The sequence below is a fragment of the Maniola hyperantus genome, chromosome 10 (assembly GCF_902806685.2).
Source record: "Maniola hyperantus chromosome 10, iAphHyp1.2, whole genome shotgun sequence".
Classification (NCBI taxonomy): Eukaryota; Metazoa; Arthropoda; class Insecta; order Lepidoptera; family Nymphalidae; genus Maniola; species Maniola hyperantus.
Window position 1 is genome coordinate 4,093,289 of NC_048545.1, and position 17,334 is coordinate 4,110,622.

Below are 17,334 nucleotides of genomic sequence, written 5' to 3' on the forward strand. Positions count from 1 at the left end.
TAATTAATACACAAAATATATATATATATATATATATATATATATATATATATATATATATATATATATATATATGACAAAACGTCATATTATAGGTTTGAGCGACAGAGACAGAGACAACGCCCTACAAAGCCGAATTGTCATTCTAAAGGCCGATGTACATTAAATTCTGCCGCGTACTGTAATGACTTTTACCTTTACACCCACGATAAGGCTTATTCATAAAAATCTATACACTGCTTTCACCAGCACATCAAATATTTATAGAAATGTGTAGATAAATTATGTACAGGAAATTTATACATTTTTATAAGGACTTAATTCCTGCTAAATAAAAAAGACCGTCTGAATTTTAGGCGCGAGTTAAACAGACCTTAAACTTTAAACACGTATATTCCTTACCAAGTACGTGTTTAACGTCAATTTAAACAGCACCTCAAGTTTTTGTGGTAAGTTAGAATAATATAAGTAATTTTTTAAATAATATTGCTTAATAAATGACTAGTGAACTAAAAATATGTATAATACGTTTATTTCTCGCAAAAACTGAAACGCTTTTAATATAAGGTTATGATTTTATTTAAGAGATTTATAAAAACCAAAAATAATGTAAAGTAATTACCTGATTAGGCTCATTTTACACCGCCGCGGAATGGAAGCGAATTTCTATAATATTACATAGCATAAACATTCACACAGTAAAGCACTAATTTCTACCGAAAAAGAAAATTCCCGTGAAGTGGGCATTCCCACGCATTCCGGCGACTTTTTCAATTGAGCAAGAAATTCGTGTTTTACGAGGTGGAGATAAAAGTAATTTTTTTTATGGGAATGGGATATTTTAGAAATTCACTTCCATTCCCTTTCAGTGTAAATTGGGTATTTGACTCCAATTTTTTCATTACTTTATTATAAACTAGGATAAAAATAATGACGTAAACTGAAAAAACTAATTAAATCGATCAAATAATAAAAAAGTTATAAGCATTTAAATATTTCTGATTAGACAGAGATAGCAATAGAGAATTATGACGTCATTTTGACAAATGCCTTAGTAGCTTCGTGCGGTTTCATATAAATTTTCGTTTTGCGAGAAAGGGAAAATTAAAATGCCTGTAACTTTGTAAATCTTTGTTGGAATTTAATATTTTTTTCAGCGTACGTCATTATTTTCATCCTAGTTTATAATAAAGTAATAATATTTATCAAATTCAAAAGTAGTAAAATACCCAATTGAGCCTTAAGCGTTTAGGAAGAAAGGGCGAATATAAAAATTGCTGCAAAAATACTAGGCAAATGACTGCACAGAAATGGTTAGAAACTGTTTGAGGTTTAATATTATCGACAATTGGAAGTTGGTAAGTGTGCAATTGCTTTGACATATCAAAAATACTACGAAAATACTCGGTTATATAACGTGGTTATAAGCAGCAACGTTTACCTATAGCACAGAAAGTACCACCACGAATCGGCAAATTTATTTTGCGCAGAAAAGCGTAACATAACGCCAACTAAAACCGAATGTACACCAATGAAATACATACCATATTGCTTGACGTAAGATTTTATACACAAGAACAACAGAGGCTCGTGCTATCTCGCGCGTACAAAACATGGCACGTAGTTAAAACCAATAGCGGACGGACGCGCGCTATGATTGATTGAGATCTTTTCGCCCCATTCAAAAATAAGTTTTCTGCGCAGGTTCATCGGCATGACTTATAAAAGTGGTGGTATTGTAATTCATTTTCTACTAGTGAGTTGCTCCAGCAGCGCCATGATCTTGGCGTGCTGGCCCGCCTCGCGCGTGGGACACTTGTTCTGCACGAAGGCCAGCGCGCTCTCGTCGCGCTGCTCGAACGCCACCATGGCCGCTTGCTCGTAGAACCTGCCAATCACATTTGAATTCATGAATAATTTATTTAGGAACTAGCCAATGCCCACGACTTCGCATGGACTACATAAATTTTAAATCCCATTTTACCCCTTTGAATGTTCAACCATTCTTTCTTAGCGGATGTCTACGTCATATTAACTATCTGCATGCCTCAGTTTGATCCGACTAGTAGTTTGAGTTTTGCGTTGATAGATCAGTCAGCCAGTTTTATATATTTAGAAAACAAAAAAATTGGATTGAAAGGGCTCCGTACTATACTACAAATTAAAAATAAAATTTTCGTGGCGGGCATTTTTTTTTTCATTTGTTGTAATAGCGCCCATAGAAATACAGCTTCTGTGATATCTACTTCTTACGGTTTTCGAGATACAGCCCGCTGACAAACAGGTTGACGGACCGTCCATTTACAGTGTGACAAGGCTTTTTTGGCACTGGAATGACATTGACAGGGGGGGGGCGTTAGTTGTAGAACAAAGGCTTAGACTATTCAAACAAGAATAAAGGGGACACTTGATGGCAACGGTAGTTCCGATTTTCGCCACGCGCCAAAAGAGCCTTGTCGCACTATATCTGTCAGTCCGTCCGTAAGTAATCGCAAGGTACCTTTAACCACTCATACTACTGAACATTAAGGTATGATTCCGAACCACGCTGCACGCAGCAGCGCTGCCGCAACAGTGCTGTCACCAGCTGTCACAGTCCTGTCGTGGCACTACTGGTCCTCATACAATCTCTATTAGCTTATATGACATTCGGTTCGGAATCATACCTTTGATCATGACCAACCCATCACCGGCTCACTGCAGAGCACGGGTCTCCTCTCAGAGTGTTAAGGGTTTGGCCATAGTCTACCACGCTGGCCAAGTGCGGATTGGTAGACTTCACACACCTTTGAGAACATTATAGAGAACTCTCAGGCATGCAGGTTTCCTCACGATGTTTTCCTTCACCGTTAAAGCAAGTGATATTTAATTACTTAAAACACACATAACTCCGAAAAGTTAGAGGTGCGTGCCCGGGATCGAACCCCCGACCTCCGATTAGAAGGCGGACGTCCTAACCACTAGGCTGTCACAGCTTCTATCATACCTTTAAATAGATAAAATTAAGAAAAACTTACTCAGCCTTAACGTAATATTTGACTTTGATATCGTCGCGGCATTTGGGCAGGTACTTCAAGGCCTCATCGTTTTTCCCGTGCTTCAAGCAAACGTCCACGAAGGGCTCGTACCCCACGGGGGATTTCTTGGATTTCGACAGCTTTTCCAGCTCCGACCAGTCGGCATTTTCCGCTAGCGTCAGTATTCGAAGCCACCAATACCTGTAATTTATACTTCACATTATAAATGTCACCAACGAAGCCGTGATAGCCTAGTGGCAGTGGCGTGCACAGGGTTTGAAGCCAGGGTAGGCATTAGTTACGGGAACCTGTTCACTGGCAGGTCATAATGTAAGATTTGCATTGAGCTATTACAACTGGGGTAAGCAGTGCATTTATGCCTCTATGACCTGCACGCCACTGCCTAGTGGTTACGACGTCCGCTCCCTATTCGGGAGGTCGGGGGTTCTATCCCGGGCACGCATCTCGCATCTCTAACTTTTCATAGTTATGTGCGTTTCAAGAAATTAAATATCCCTCTCTTTAGCTGCGAAGGAAAACATCATGAGGAAACCTGCATGCCTGAGAGTTCTCCATAATGTTCGCAAAGGTGATGTCTGCCAATCTGGCCAGTGTAGTGGACTATGGCCAAATCTTCTCATACTGAGTGAGAAGAGACCCGTGCTCTGTAGTGAGCCGGGTATGGATTGATCGTGAAGACAGACAGACAGATAACAAAGTGATCCTGCAGGGTTCCTTTTTTCCTTTTGTGGTACGGAACTCTAATAAGCAGTAAAAGTACCTTCGGTCAGGCATCCGATACTCTGAGCGTAGTTTATCCGCCAGTTTGATCTCGCCGTGGTCCAGCAACTTCTTCACGGTGTCGTGCAGGGAGAGCCCCACGAAGCTCTGGCCGTACGTCTCTTGCAGGCTGGATTGTTGCTTGCAGAGTTTACGCGCCTCTTCGCATATTGATACGCCTGAAAAAGGTGTTACATATACTCAACTAGCTTATGCTCATGACTATACTTTCATGGGGTGCAACGTAGATACTAATGTGATGGCAGATATGTACTCGTGTGGTGTCAGTGAGGAGATTGTAGGCGCCGCGGCACTGCCGCCTCCGTCTCGTTGTGTTGCGCGTTAGTTCATTTGATATTATCTTGATTTTGTGATATCTCGTAAGATATTATTCTAAATTAAATAATTAAAAGGGCAATTTTGGTCTAAATTGAATATTAATTATTCTTTTCAAAATATTTTATTTTGAAAAGAATTAATAGTATGTCAGTAAAAACAGCCTCGAAAGTAAGGCTTTGTTTCAGATCACATTTGAAAATCATAAAATCGAGTATTGTGAGCCTACCCTCAAAGATATATGTATGCTATCGCGGACTTTTTTGTAGAACTTTGTAAAAGAAACAATTTCACCATACATTGTTTTCGTGTAAACAAACACCATAAAAAAATATGCATCGCGGCTTGCCCTGTTGAACCGCCGAGTAATATGCTAGAGACAGTTATGTATTCTAGAAATATCGGCAGTTCAAAATCGACTAATTAATCCCACGGTATGTACCCGTTTTATACAATACAATAAATATGTCGTTAAACGACGAAAGAGGCTTAAAATCCGACTAATAATAATGTGTGTGTGTGTGTGTGTATGTTTGTTACTGCTTCACGCAAAAACTACTGGACGGATTTGGCTAAAATTTGGAATGGAGATAGATTATACCCTGGATTAACACATAGGCTACTTTTTATCCCGGAAAATAAAGGAGTTCCCGCGGGATTTTGAAAAACGTAAATCCACGCGGACAAAGTCGCGGGCATCAGCTAGTCATTAATATGCTAGAGAAATGAAACAGACTTACCCAAATCGTTCTTCCCTTTCTTGTAGCACTCTCTAGCGGATATGAGCGAGGCCTCCACACTGCCCGGGTTGGTCTGGTCTATGGCGTCGCGTATATGTGTTGCCGCTTGCCCCGTGAAATCGTCTTCTTGCACGTACACCTTGCGGAGCGCTTCGCGGTTGTGACTTGCGCAGTACTTTATGTATAATGCGTGCGCCAGTGGGAAACTTCGTATGGTTAGCTGGAATTTTTAGGTTATAATTTGATTAATGTACCGTAATTCAAGTTAACTTTACAGTAAAGAGCTGTCGAGAAACTCATTTTAGAAGATATAATTGTCTGATTTATCCTGTAAAGTATGCGAATTTTCTCCTTGATCTAAGGGTAAACCGTACTTTTGAGAGGACAGTTGACACATAGAGCAAATTAGCGAGACCTTTCTCAAAATTAACGCATTATACAAAACTTAACTAAATCAGTTAAACCTGTTCTTGTGCAAGTGGGCCTAAATCAGTAACTTGCATCACTTTCCGACACGGCTTTGAATTTATTCAACTTGTGCCACATATTATGGATGTCAATGGAAATCCTATGTATTTTACATAGGATTTAGGAGGAGGATAGGAGTAGGTAAATACGACAATTTTTTTATCAGGGAGTTTAGGATCGAAAGCTCACCTCGAACTCATGTTTGCCCATTTTCTCCTTGAGGTGGAGCAGCACGATGTAGACCAGGTCCGTGTCGCCGCTCGCCGTGGCCTTGAGCAGAGCCGTGGGCCCTTCGCCCAGCGTCAACAGCAGCGGCACTTGCAGCTTGCTGTGCGTCTCGTATTCTAAGATCTGGAATCAGATCATCGTATCAGCCTGTGGAGGTCCACTGTAGAACATGGGTCTTTCTTCTTCACCACACCCCTTTTCAGCGTCATCTTTTTCATTTTATTGCACAAACAATACAAAAGCTGACTTAGGTTGAGATCTATAGAGCGAATTTTAACTTAGACTTAAGACACTGTTAAAACGAGACGAGGCATAAATCCGTCTTGTTTTAACTGAAACTAAGTTTTGGTTTGCATAAGTCAACAGAGTTGGGACGTTGGTGTTTCTCGAAGAACACGTAAAGCCTTTGATCTTGCATCTTATCACACTTCGGTTGTGTCGTATTGCCGTCTCATCAGCAGACAAGTAAAGAAATAGTTGATTTGTGTACACACACACTTGTGCAGTGTGATACTCCTTGCATAATTGGCTAGTCTACGTTGAGATTGGCTGTTATGGCCGGAATTCGGTCAGAAGATAATTTCAATAAAACTTACTTTGATAGCTAACGCCTTTCGCCCTTTCTCGGCAGCCTTCATAGCGATCGTAGAATATGAGATTCCGGGAATGTTTCTTAGTTTTTCACCTATTTCTCGCGCAGCACTTTCGTTGTCCAAATGAGGCTGTGTTACCTGAAAAGTGGTTAATTTTTTTTTAAATACCTTTCTTTAAATGTCCGGAATTCTGGTTGAAATATCAAATACCGGCTTACAAGTCGTATGTTAGGCTGACATACATAAATGTAAAAGCCTGTTAATAAAAGATTTAAAAAAAAGTCGTATGTTTTGACAATGCAAGTCTCGTAATAATCTTATTCGAAATGTTTTAAACTTCTGGATGCCTTGTTTTCTTGACCCACCCGTCCTAAATCGTTATTAGCCTCTTTCCAGGGTTTTGGCATTATTGGAGTACGGGTATTGAAGACACAAATGCCAGCAAAACATGAGGCTCTCTGAGGCTGAAAATATTTATGAGTGATGGTAAATTTATTGCTATCCCTTTCATAATACATCTTGCGGAAAAGGATAGCACTAGATTCAGACATGTCAATTTAGAGAATTTAGTCAGAATTGGCCACAATGTCGTTGGGCATTACCTTGTATTATTATAATGATAAAAAGATTTTGTACCTACCGACTGTGACGTTACAAAGTGAAAATGTTAGATATTTTACCTTGTAACATGCCCAATGTGACAGTACCCTCGTCCTTCCGTCTTTCAATTGCAAATATGATGCGATGTGTTCCGCCAGGCAATGCAGGCGTCGCCATATTAGCCTGTCCAACAGAATTCTTTCACCTAGGTTTTGAACTCTGATTTCATGTTGAGGACATCAGCTTACACAAGTATTTTAGCACAGATATTCTTGAACTCTTAAGCTACGGTTTCGACTTTGATAGAGGCTATAAAAATCTACTCAAGGGGAAGAACCGCATATTAAATAATTGTATAAAAAGGACTGTAAGAAAGTCAGAGGTATAGCAACCCGTGGATCTCTGACCGCGTTTAGCATTCTCAACATGTGGTGACATAATGGTCAGTCAACATCGGGTCCATAATGAAGCCTTTACCGAATTAAGCGGCGCGTATGAGCGCCTTCGTGATGTACGTGTTGAACTCAAAAGTATTATTGGGCGTTATGATTCGAACCATTTACTTTCACAGAGTGATGTGTTATCGTGATAAAACTACCCCTTTTTTCCTCTGGAGAAGAAAGTCTGCGAAGCATTTTTATTTGGAAAAAATCACTTTTTTATTGAAGAGAAAGCGCGTCTTTTGCTTACATTAGATAATTGTATAAAAAGGATACTGTAAGAAAGTCAGAGGTATAGCAACCCGTGGATCTCTGACAGCGTTCAGCACTCGTAACCATCTACAAGTGGTGACATAATGGTCAGTCAATACCGGGTCCATAATGAAGCCTTTACCGAATTGAGCGGCGCGTATGAGCATCTTTTGTACATCTGTGTTGAACTCAAATGCAGCCGCGTCTATGCAGTCTTGTACTGCGGTCGGTAAGTCGGTTTTTATGTAACGGATGTGCTCGTCCGCTTTGTGACTACGATTCTGTAATAGTAAAAAAATATTACCGAGAAAGTTTGTAAAGTACTTGGTAATATTATGGTGATATTTGTTAAAATATAACATTTACATAAATGTGAAGTACTCGTAATCGCAACTAGAGGCTTTTTAAGGACCGTTTTCTACCTAAAACTGTATTTTTTTCCTCTCAAGGACGCCGAATAAGGCGTCCTTGAGATGAATTGAATACGGCTTTTTTAAAACTTAAGCTTATACATAGCTAAAAAGTTGGACCGAACTCGTCACCTCGCGAAGACGTACTGTGTACAATATTTCAGTTGTTTAGGTTCTTAGAATAGTGTACCTAATTTATCTCTACTTGAGAGACATAAAGAAGACGGAAAGCCTTATACGCTGCCGGAAATTACTTAGCTAGTTATTTAAAAACAAATTACATACCTGAAATTCTTTAGACGCTTCAACCAAATACGTAGCAGGCGCGATATTAGTCAGTCTAAATATCTTCTCCACAACTAGAGGCACCTTCTGCAGCATCTCATGCGACATTTCGGATAGGATCCTAACACAGTCCATTTCCGGTATGAGGTGGAACGGGCCGTCGTATGGATACTTTACCACTGAGCCGTTGAAGCCGTAGATACACATTGTGTCGTCCCAGTGGCCTACTATCGCTTGGGAGCCACACCTAAAAGATTTTTATTGTGGTAAGTGACAATGCAATCTTACAGTTCGTTCCCACTTGTCGGCTGTCAGGAACCGCCCGACAGACGACAAGTGGGAACAGGCTGTTAGATGGAAATAGTGTCCGACCAAAAGATGATTTCTGGCCAATAGAAAAGTACAGAACTTACCAAACTAGCTCCTTGGGTTGTTTTATTAACCCAGTATCAATTTCGCAGTATTTGTTCTTGAAATCCGACGATCCGATCCACAAAATGGCGGAATCCGTGAAAAGGGCAACGTGGCGGCCATTTTGCGATGGCACTATTGATAGTACTTGTGTATACGCATTATTTATATCTGGACGCTGAAATCATTAAAAAGGGAAATTATTCAACCACATTACACAATTTAGAAGGTAATGGAATGTAAGGAATTCTCAAAGGTGTGTGAAGTCTGCCAATCCGCACTTGGCCAGCGTGGTAGACTATGGCCAAAACCCAATTTACTCTTCTTATTCCGAGAGGAGACTTGTCCTCAGTATTCCCTTAGTATAGTCCTTATATAAACTTAAAATAATTTCATTGATGACATCACAATCACATTCTGTCAGTATAAAAAAATTACCAACAGAACAGCCCTGGATTCGCCGAGTTGGCAGCGGTAAACCTCTTTATCTCGGCACACGAGGAACCCAATAACAGCTGACGATCTGAGGCCTGAGCTCAGGACACACCATGAGCTTATTGGTTCATTTGCTCCTGAAAATGTAAGCAGAAACATCAGATTTATACTTTTCAGCTTCAAATTTATTCGTTTCATTTCTGACCTTTCGGAGAGTATGTCATGCTGCTGATCACAGTCACTAAAATCCTGCTTCAAAAATCTTCACTAAAATTATGTTTTCAATTGAGTTGTATGCAGAAAGATTATATTGCATACTGAATTGTCGTACCACGAAAAACTTTACAGTGACAGAGTGAAAAAGTTTGGTGAAGTATATTTCCACTTTAGAATACATTTTATTTACCATCACGCAAAATTATAAATTAAAATAGTCAACTCACACTCAGCATGGATGAAAAGCTGGTCGATTCCGTAAAACCTGCATCAATTATCAATACAATCGCAATTGTAGTGATTGGCTGAATTTATGGTATTATTGTTGCAACAATGAATTTTAGTCAATAGGGACCGAACGTCAACCAATCAGAGGTGATTGCGATCGTGACATTGTAGCTGTCATTCTATCGCAATCGCGCAGCAGGGATCACTTACTAGGTAGGTCTGGTACGGATCGTATTTTGGGTTCTGAGACGTTACTGAGTAGGTACATGCGGTTGGTGGTCGTCATGACTGCCAGGCCGATGCCGTGCGGGTTCGAGAATAACTGCGCCTTGCATACCTAGAATTACATAAGTAGTCATAAAAGTACATTCTCAAAGTTTCTGTTAATTTTTATGGTTCTTTAATCTATACCTCAAAGGAAACAAGGAACTCTTATAGGATCACTTCGTTGTCTGTCTCTGTCGTGTCTGTCAAGACCCGCCAAAGGGATTCAAATTTCAAAACCCTTCTTAGTACTTCTGGGTACTTCCCATTAACCGAGAATCATAAAAGGCAAGTAGCAATGTCTTATAGCACAAGTAAAGGGAAAAATCCATTTTGTGGCTACATCACAAAGTATTATTTTTTGTACGATGGTACAGAACCCTTTGTGTGCGAGTCCGACTTGCACTTGTCCAGTTTTTTAAGTCTAATTTGGTAATCAGAGCTTCAGAGAAGGTCTTTTGACATGTTTTTCAGACCATCTGATTGGGCAACAAAACATTCTTTTCATCGTAGGTTTTTATTTTCTGTTATTTTTAAGTCTTGTTTAAGCTTTCAAAGCTTCGATGGAAAGCTCATGTTAAAAAGAAACGTGAGGAGTTAGAATTACGCTACAAAAAAATGTATTGGCTGCTTGGAAGGCATTCAACGCTCTCATTACATAATAAACTTATGCTATACAAGCAAGTTCTGATGCCTGTATGGACGTATGGTATACAACTCTGGGGGTGTACTAAACCGACCAATGTTCAAGTAATACAGAGATTCCAGAACAAAGTACTCAGGGAAATAACAAATGCACCCTGGTATGTAAGAAATCACGATCTCCACAGGGACCTTAAGATAGAGTTCGTAAACATAATCATCCAAAAGTACGCAGAAGCTCACCAACATCGACTTCGCCATCATGTTAATTTGGAGGCTGTGAAGCTTCTAGATAACATGGACATCAAAAGGAGGCTCAAAAGAACCAAGCCGTTCGAATTAGTGTTAAAAAGTACATAAGTGCAGCGTTTGTGTAATAGTGCTTGTGCTACTTTATTTTTCTAGGTCACAAGAACATAGTGAACTGTAAGTACGTGTTAGAATAAACTAAGGACAGTTATTGGACTGTAAATTAGATTTAAAAATTAATCATAAGTAGAAGTTTAAGCTAGAATAATATTACTTATTAGCCCATAGGCTAGATGGTAGTAGTAATAAAGCTGCCATTTTATAATGGTGCTTTATGGTAGAAAAAAAAAAAAGAAAGTCTTGTTTAGTTTTAAAGTACAAAAATATAGTAGAAAACTTTTTAACTTAATACTTAAAAATAAATATAATTATTTTACATAGTATCCTTTATGTTCTTTTCATGAGTATTTCTATCTGCTTTTTGTACTTATTCTACTCCCTTTACAACCTCTCGCACTGCCAAGGGTCACTGGTAGAGATGTCTCATAGAGATAAGCACGGAACAGAAAAAACAGTGGAAGTGCTAAGTAGGCGTGGCACGCGTGCCACAATTAAGCGTAGTTACGTAAAACTGATCCCAGTCGCGTTCTAACATCGCGTGGAGTTGGTAGTCTCGCGACAAATTCATATTGCCCTAGCAATGTTACTGTTCCGTTTTGGAGTGTAAAAATGATAGTAGGAGAAAAAATCTTAAAAATTGAGGTGTTTCGTATCATCGGTAAGTACGATTTTCATTGTTTTCTATAAAATCTTAATTTATTTCAATTTACTAATATTTAATAGAACGGTTAGTCAAAATCAACCTTAAACAATTAAGATAAAGTTTATTTTGGATTGATTCTATTCCGAAAGTACTTCGCTCCGTGTTCGCTACTCAAATAGTGATGTGGCCAAGTAGAATATTGAATTTATCGATTGATATCGATACAAGGATATAAATAAATAGTAACGCAATAATTATAATTTATTAATGAGTGAGACGTTGCATTGATCACTAAATAGACATCAGTAGTTCCTCTAACCTTCATTTAAAATATTTTTAGGTTTCCCAAAGATGCAAGCATCAAAGAGAAATGGATAGATGCAACGGGTAGAGTTAATTGGATGCCAACCAAATCAAGCATGATATGCTCTGAACATTTTTTTAGAAGTCGATTTTATAATATCAAATAAAGGATATAGATATACGAAACCTACTGCGCTTCCATCAATGAAAATCGTTAAGTCTTTTAATCAAATAACCTTGTTTTATTTTATTACTTTCAGTAAGTATTGAAAATACTTGATATTATAATACAAAACAACACACCTCTTAGTTATATTTTTGTATGAAGATTGACTGACTAAATATCAAATTTAATTCATAAACACACTAATTAATTTTTCTCCTATTCATTTTTATATAGGTACTAGATGATGCCCGCGACTTCGTCCGCGTGGATTTAGGTTTTTAAAAATCCTGTGGGAACTTTTCAACTTCCTATGTCCTTTCCCGGGATGCAAGCTATCTCTGTACCAAATTTCATCAAAAACGGTTGATCGGTTGAGCCGTGAAAAGCTAGCAGACAGACAGACAGACAGACAGACACACTTTCGCATTTATAATATTAGTACGGATTTATTCTCAAAATTTAATTTTGGTTTCAGCCACAAAATGATAAATGTGGTCACTCCAGGTTCTTCAAAAAGACAAAGTGATTCGGAGATTCCTGCGTCTAATCACGTTACCGATTTGATGAAGGCAATAGTCGAAAAATATATACATAAATGTTCGCATACACCATTTATTAAAATTAAAAATAAGACTTTCGAAACGCCAGTTTCTTAACAAATATGTTTTATTTCAAGGGCAATAAATAAAATTTATCTATTTTCATACGTTGCAGTATTTATTGTGCATACTTGTAAAAGGCATGCATACATACCAGCACTTTTATTCAATTTTATAATTACCTTTTTTAATTTTATTTTTGCGAATGAACAAAATAACGAGTATCTATCGATATCGATAGGTAATTCATTGAGCTACGTGGTGCAGCCTTAACTGAGGAGGAAAAAAAATCGACCGATCACGCAAATGTCAACCATATATTTAAAGTAATTAAGTTTATAATTGCTACTACTTAGAATACCGCCATCTATGGTCAAGTAGCGGAATTAATTGGACAATTGAATCTAGTGTGACGTGAGTGTGACTATAGCTCGTAAATACGTTCTTCCGCTAAAGCAAAATAAATCTTATTTCTAGAGCGTCAGGGTTTATTTCCAAATCTGTGACGTAGGCTAGTTTTGACTAAACTTAAACGACAAATCAAATGATTTGTTTCTTTGTAGTGCAATATATGACTATCGGTATATTTGTATGAGTTTGGCGACAGCGGTTCCTTTAGTAATTTTGGTGAATTGCACTTCCACTGTTCTTTCTGTTCCGTGGAGATAAGTGCTTCCCTGCCCACTTTTACTCTCTTTTTCTCTTTACTGTTAATGTTTTGGCACAAATAAAAAATAGATAAATAAATTAAGTAGAATACCTTTGTATCTCTAACTTCTTGGCCCATACTAAATGTCTTCTGATAGGCGCCAAACATGTCATACAACAGTACGTCACCACTCTCTTGTACACATAGCAACTGCTCACCATCAGACCAGCCCATGTGCACCAGATTACCACTGTTCCACTGGAATATAACATCATTTATTTATTACTAGCTGATACCTGCGACTTCATCCGCGTGGAATGAGGTTTTTAAAATCCTGTGGGAACTCTTTGATTTTCCGGGATAAAAAGTAGCCTATGTCTAGCCTATATATATGTAAAGTAGCTAATCTATACCCATGCAAAAAACCACGTCAATCCGTTGCACCGTTGCGACGTGATTGAAGGACAAACCAACAAACCAGTAAACCAACAAACAAACACACTTTCGCATTTACAATAAGGGTACTGATTCTATTCTGTCATTAATGCCTTATTACACTTACTTAAACTGTATGCCTGAGAGCTCTCAATAATGTTTTCAAAGGTGTCTGTAGTCTGCGAATCTGTACTTGGCCAGTTTAGCAGAATAAGGTCAAAACCTTCTAATTCTAAGAAGACATTCATGCTCAGTAATGAGCTGGTGATGGCTTGAACACAGTGAAGATGATGAATGCCTTCATCTAATAGTAGGGATAAGCATCTGCATTATCCATATCCATACTAATATTATAAATGCGAAAGTGTGTCTGTCTGTCTGTCTGTCTGCTAGCCTTTCATGGCCCAACCGTTCAACCGATTTTGGCGAAATTCGGTACAGAGATAGCTTGCATCCCGGGGAAGAACATCGGCTACTTTTTATCCCGGAAAATTAAAGCGTTCCCATGGGATTTTTAAAAACCTAAATCCACGCGGACGAAGTCGCGGACATCATCTAGTATTGCATAAGTGTGCACGCAATCACAGATACTGGCTCTTTTCCCTTACTCTCATAGTCCAATTGGACGGCAACACGACACGATCGTAAATAAATTAGGCGCAGGGCTGACGGCTTTACGTGTTCTCCAAGGCACGGAAGTGAAACACCATCAATCCATACTAATATTATAAATGCGAAAGTGTGTCTGTCTGTCTGTTTGGCTGCTAGCTTTTCACGGCTCAATGGTTCTACCGATTTTTATGAAATTTGGTACACAGTTACCTTACATCCCATGTAAGGAGATAGGCTCCTTTTTATTCCGGAAAATTTAAGAGTTCCCATGGGATTTTTAAGAAACCTATATTCACGCGAATGAAGTTAAGGGCATCATCTAGTTTCCTATATCCAGTGTAGTACTGAGAATTTCTTGGCAGAAAAACCCAATACTTATATTTGATTCAAGTGTAACCTCCACATTATTATTTTCAGTTTAATATGTTAACAAATAACGAAACAGTCCACTATTTTATTATTAGAATGATTAAAATAATGATGTTGATAAGGATTGTGACCTTGTCCCCACTATTTATTTATTAATAGTACTCAACCAGGCTTCTAACTATGCCTTGATAAGAACACTCTCAGAAGAACTATTCAGGGGGCAATGGATAGAGGCTCTATTTGCAGTATCACCACATAATGATGAGAAACTCACATGCCTAATCTTAAAAGGAAAAGGTGACTGACTGACTGGTCTATCAACGCACAGCTCAAACTACTCATCAGATCAGGCTGATATTTGACATATAGATAGCTATTATAACTTAGACAACTGCTAAGAAAGGATTTTTGAAAATTCAACCCCTATGGGGGTGAAATAGGGGTTTGAATTTTATGTAGTCCATGTGGATGAAGTCGCGAGCATAAGCTAGTTGAATGATAAAGCTGAAGTGGCAAAGGGCACATAGCTTGAAGAAGCAATCATTCAAGCAAATCATCATCATCATGATCAACCCATCACCGGCTCACTTCAGAGCACGGGTCTCCTCTCAGAGTGAGAAGGGTTTTGGCCATAGTCTACCATGCTGGCCATATGCGGATTGGTAGACTTCACACACCTTTGAGAACATTATGGAGAACTCTCAGGCATGCAGGTTTTCTCACGATGTTTTCCTTCACCGTTAAAGCAAGTGATATTTTAATTACTTAAAAATAATTCATAGATAAGTAAAATGCTCACCACAATCTTAGATATGATATTACCAACACAGTTATAAATGGTTATAACTGGCTTGGCAGTGGCAGGATTCCTCACAAACTGCTTCTTGTCCCTCACCACAGCCACTGGTCCACCATATGGGGCTCCATTCACAATCATGTTGCCTAGACCTTCGTCCATAGACCACACCATGTTGTATAGGTCAAACTTCCTATAAATTCCAAACTAATTATTATGAATATAAGGAACCACAAGCTTTCTTTGCTATAATTTGCCAAAACAGACAATTCTGTATGGAACAATGTGCTGGTTGCAATATGCATTGCCTGCCCTCCCAAAAAGGTAAAAAAGTACAAACCTGTAATAGGCATCTAATTGAAACCAATCTGCAGTCAATAGCGCCGACATTTTTGTATACTTTATCAAGAAAATTAGCGTTTAATTATTTATTTTAATTAAATAAACACAACACCATTTGATAACAACCGCTCAACAAACACTGACTCTATTTTTCTACGCCCTGTGGAGTTCGGAGTACGGACCACATAGTCATATTGTATAGATTTTGAAAATAATCAGATTTGTCGTGTTTACATGAAAATTAAATTAAATTTAAATGAATGTTTTTCTGTGAGGTGTTTTCCAGTGTTTTCTATTTTTCGTTCCTATTTTTGGATTTTGACTTTGACATTGATTGATAATTAATATGACATTGACAGCAAGAATTTTTAAGGATGCATTCAAGTTGAGAATAGAATCAAATCAAATTGGTAATTATAGTGCTGATGGGTAACTTTAGAAACGTGGCTAACAAGTCTACTATTTATTGGAAACTAGCTGATGCCCGCGACTTCGTCCGCGTGGATTTACATTTTTCAAAAGCCCGCGGGAACTCTTTGATTTTCCGCGATTAAAAATTTAAGCATGTGCAATGTGCATTAATCCAGAATATAATCTATCTCCATTACTCCAAATCCGTTCAGCCGTTCATGCGTGATTGAGTAACAAACATCCAAACACACACTTTCACATTTATAATATTATTAGGATTAGGATATTAGGATTAGGATTAGGATAGGATAACGACCGCGGCATTAAAATGATACAAAATTAATCACGTCATGCAAAAACTAATAATTTTAACATCTACAATTTTATGAACTTTATATGAGGGATTTTAGAACTAATCGGTTTTTTAATAATCCTCTTTGATTTTTTGGGATAAAAATACCTATGTTCTTCCGGGATACAAGTAATTATATTAGATAACAATAACAATCTCAAATCAATTTAAAAATTGAAATTTATTTCTCGGTAGGTAAGAAATGTTTTTATTATAATGGAACGATTTTATTATTTTAATGAAAAAGCAAGAAAAGATGATTAAGTTGTAGAGTACTTACTTAGTTACTTTCTGTTTTTTTACTAGCCAGAAAAATGTTATGATCATACAGATTCTAGACACCTATCTACATGCCGGTTTACGGTACGGGTTTTAATCATTGAAGTATTAACGCTTTTCACTTTCTAACTGTGAAAAACTCTAACGGAAATTGTCCCTTGAAGGACCGCTTTCCAGCTAAACATGTACCGGTTTTCATTATGTTGACGATTTCTTTACGAAATAGTCAATAATTTTGTACTTATTAATGTGGAAATGAAGTCATTATTAACCATAGACATTAGACATGGATATTTTACTAGTATATGTTGTTGTTAGTATATATAGAAAATTCTCCATTGGTATCCACGCGACGCGCGCCGACCGAGAGGCCGGCCGAGGCGCCGCTGGCACGATGACATTGCAGCGTTGGCGGGAAATACCTGGACCAGGCTGGCGAGAGATAGAGACAGATGGAAAGGGATGGAGGAGGCCTATGCCCAAAAATGGGTATTCCAATGACATAGCGAAGTTAGTGAATGACATTATATTTGTACAATTTAATTGGTTGACTAAAAATAATAATTGACTTTTATATTATATAATTTAACTGACTATTCTAATTTGTTTTTGACATAAGTACTTACAAATTCACAATATTATTATAAATCTAAGACGATGTGAT

The 17,334-nt window shown here is 38.0% G+C and overlaps 2 protein-coding genes and 1 long non-coding RNA gene across 4 annotated transcripts in view; 1 reads left to right on the top strand and 2 right to left on the bottom strand.

The window, feature by feature from the left end:
* The window catches only part of RpL15 (ribosomal protein L15), a 410,749-nt gene that overhangs the window by 41,312 nt on the left and 352,103 nt on the right, over positions 1-17,334 (bottom strand). The window lies entirely within an intron of this gene.
* Positions 82-15,931, bottom strand: Vps16A (vacuolar protein sorting 16). 2 transcript variants are annotated; one of them, XM_069501572.1, is made up of 16 exons: positions 15,773-15,931; positions 15,627-15,685; positions 15,290-15,479; positions 13,186-13,332; positions 9,650-9,776; positions 8,999-9,132; positions 8,563-8,738; positions 8,150-8,396; positions 7,479-7,735; positions 6,843-6,981; positions 6,166-6,300; positions 5,531-5,692; positions 4,874-5,093; positions 3,799-3,976; positions 3,018-3,218; positions 82-1,888 (listed from the first exon to the last, which is right to left on the bottom strand). In XM_069501572.1, the coding sequence occupies exons 2-16, from the start codon at positions 15,674-15,676 to the stop codon at positions 1,744-1,746; spliced, it is 2,508 nt and encodes an 835-aa protein (XP_069357673.1). In that variant the 5' UTR covers positions 15,677-15,685; positions 15,773-15,931; the 3' UTR covers positions 82-1,743. The 2 variants fall into 2 exon arrangements, with proteins under 2 accessions (XP_069357673.1, XP_034828699.1); XM_034972808.2 differs by having other exon boundaries at positions 15,627-15,931.
* Positions 11,158-12,532, top strand: LOC138402945 (uncharacterized). The gene is made up of 2 exons (XR_011237253.1): positions 11,158-11,919; positions 12,302-12,532. It is a non-coding gene; the product is annotated as an uncharacterized lncRNA (long non-coding RNA).

Coding starts and splice junctions, on each gene's coding strand:
- Vps16A (XM_069501572.1), bottom strand. CDS start 15,676: ATGTCGGCGCTATTGACTGCAGATTGGTTTCAATTAGATGCCTATTAC. Junction 15,480..15,626: donor CAATTAGATGCCTATTACAG/GTTTGTACTTTT, acceptor TGGAATTTATAG/GAAGTTTGACCTATACAACA. Junction 13,333..15,289: donor ATATCATATCTAAGATTGTG/GTGAGCATTTTA, acceptor GTTATATTCCAG/TGGAACAGTGGTAATCTGGT.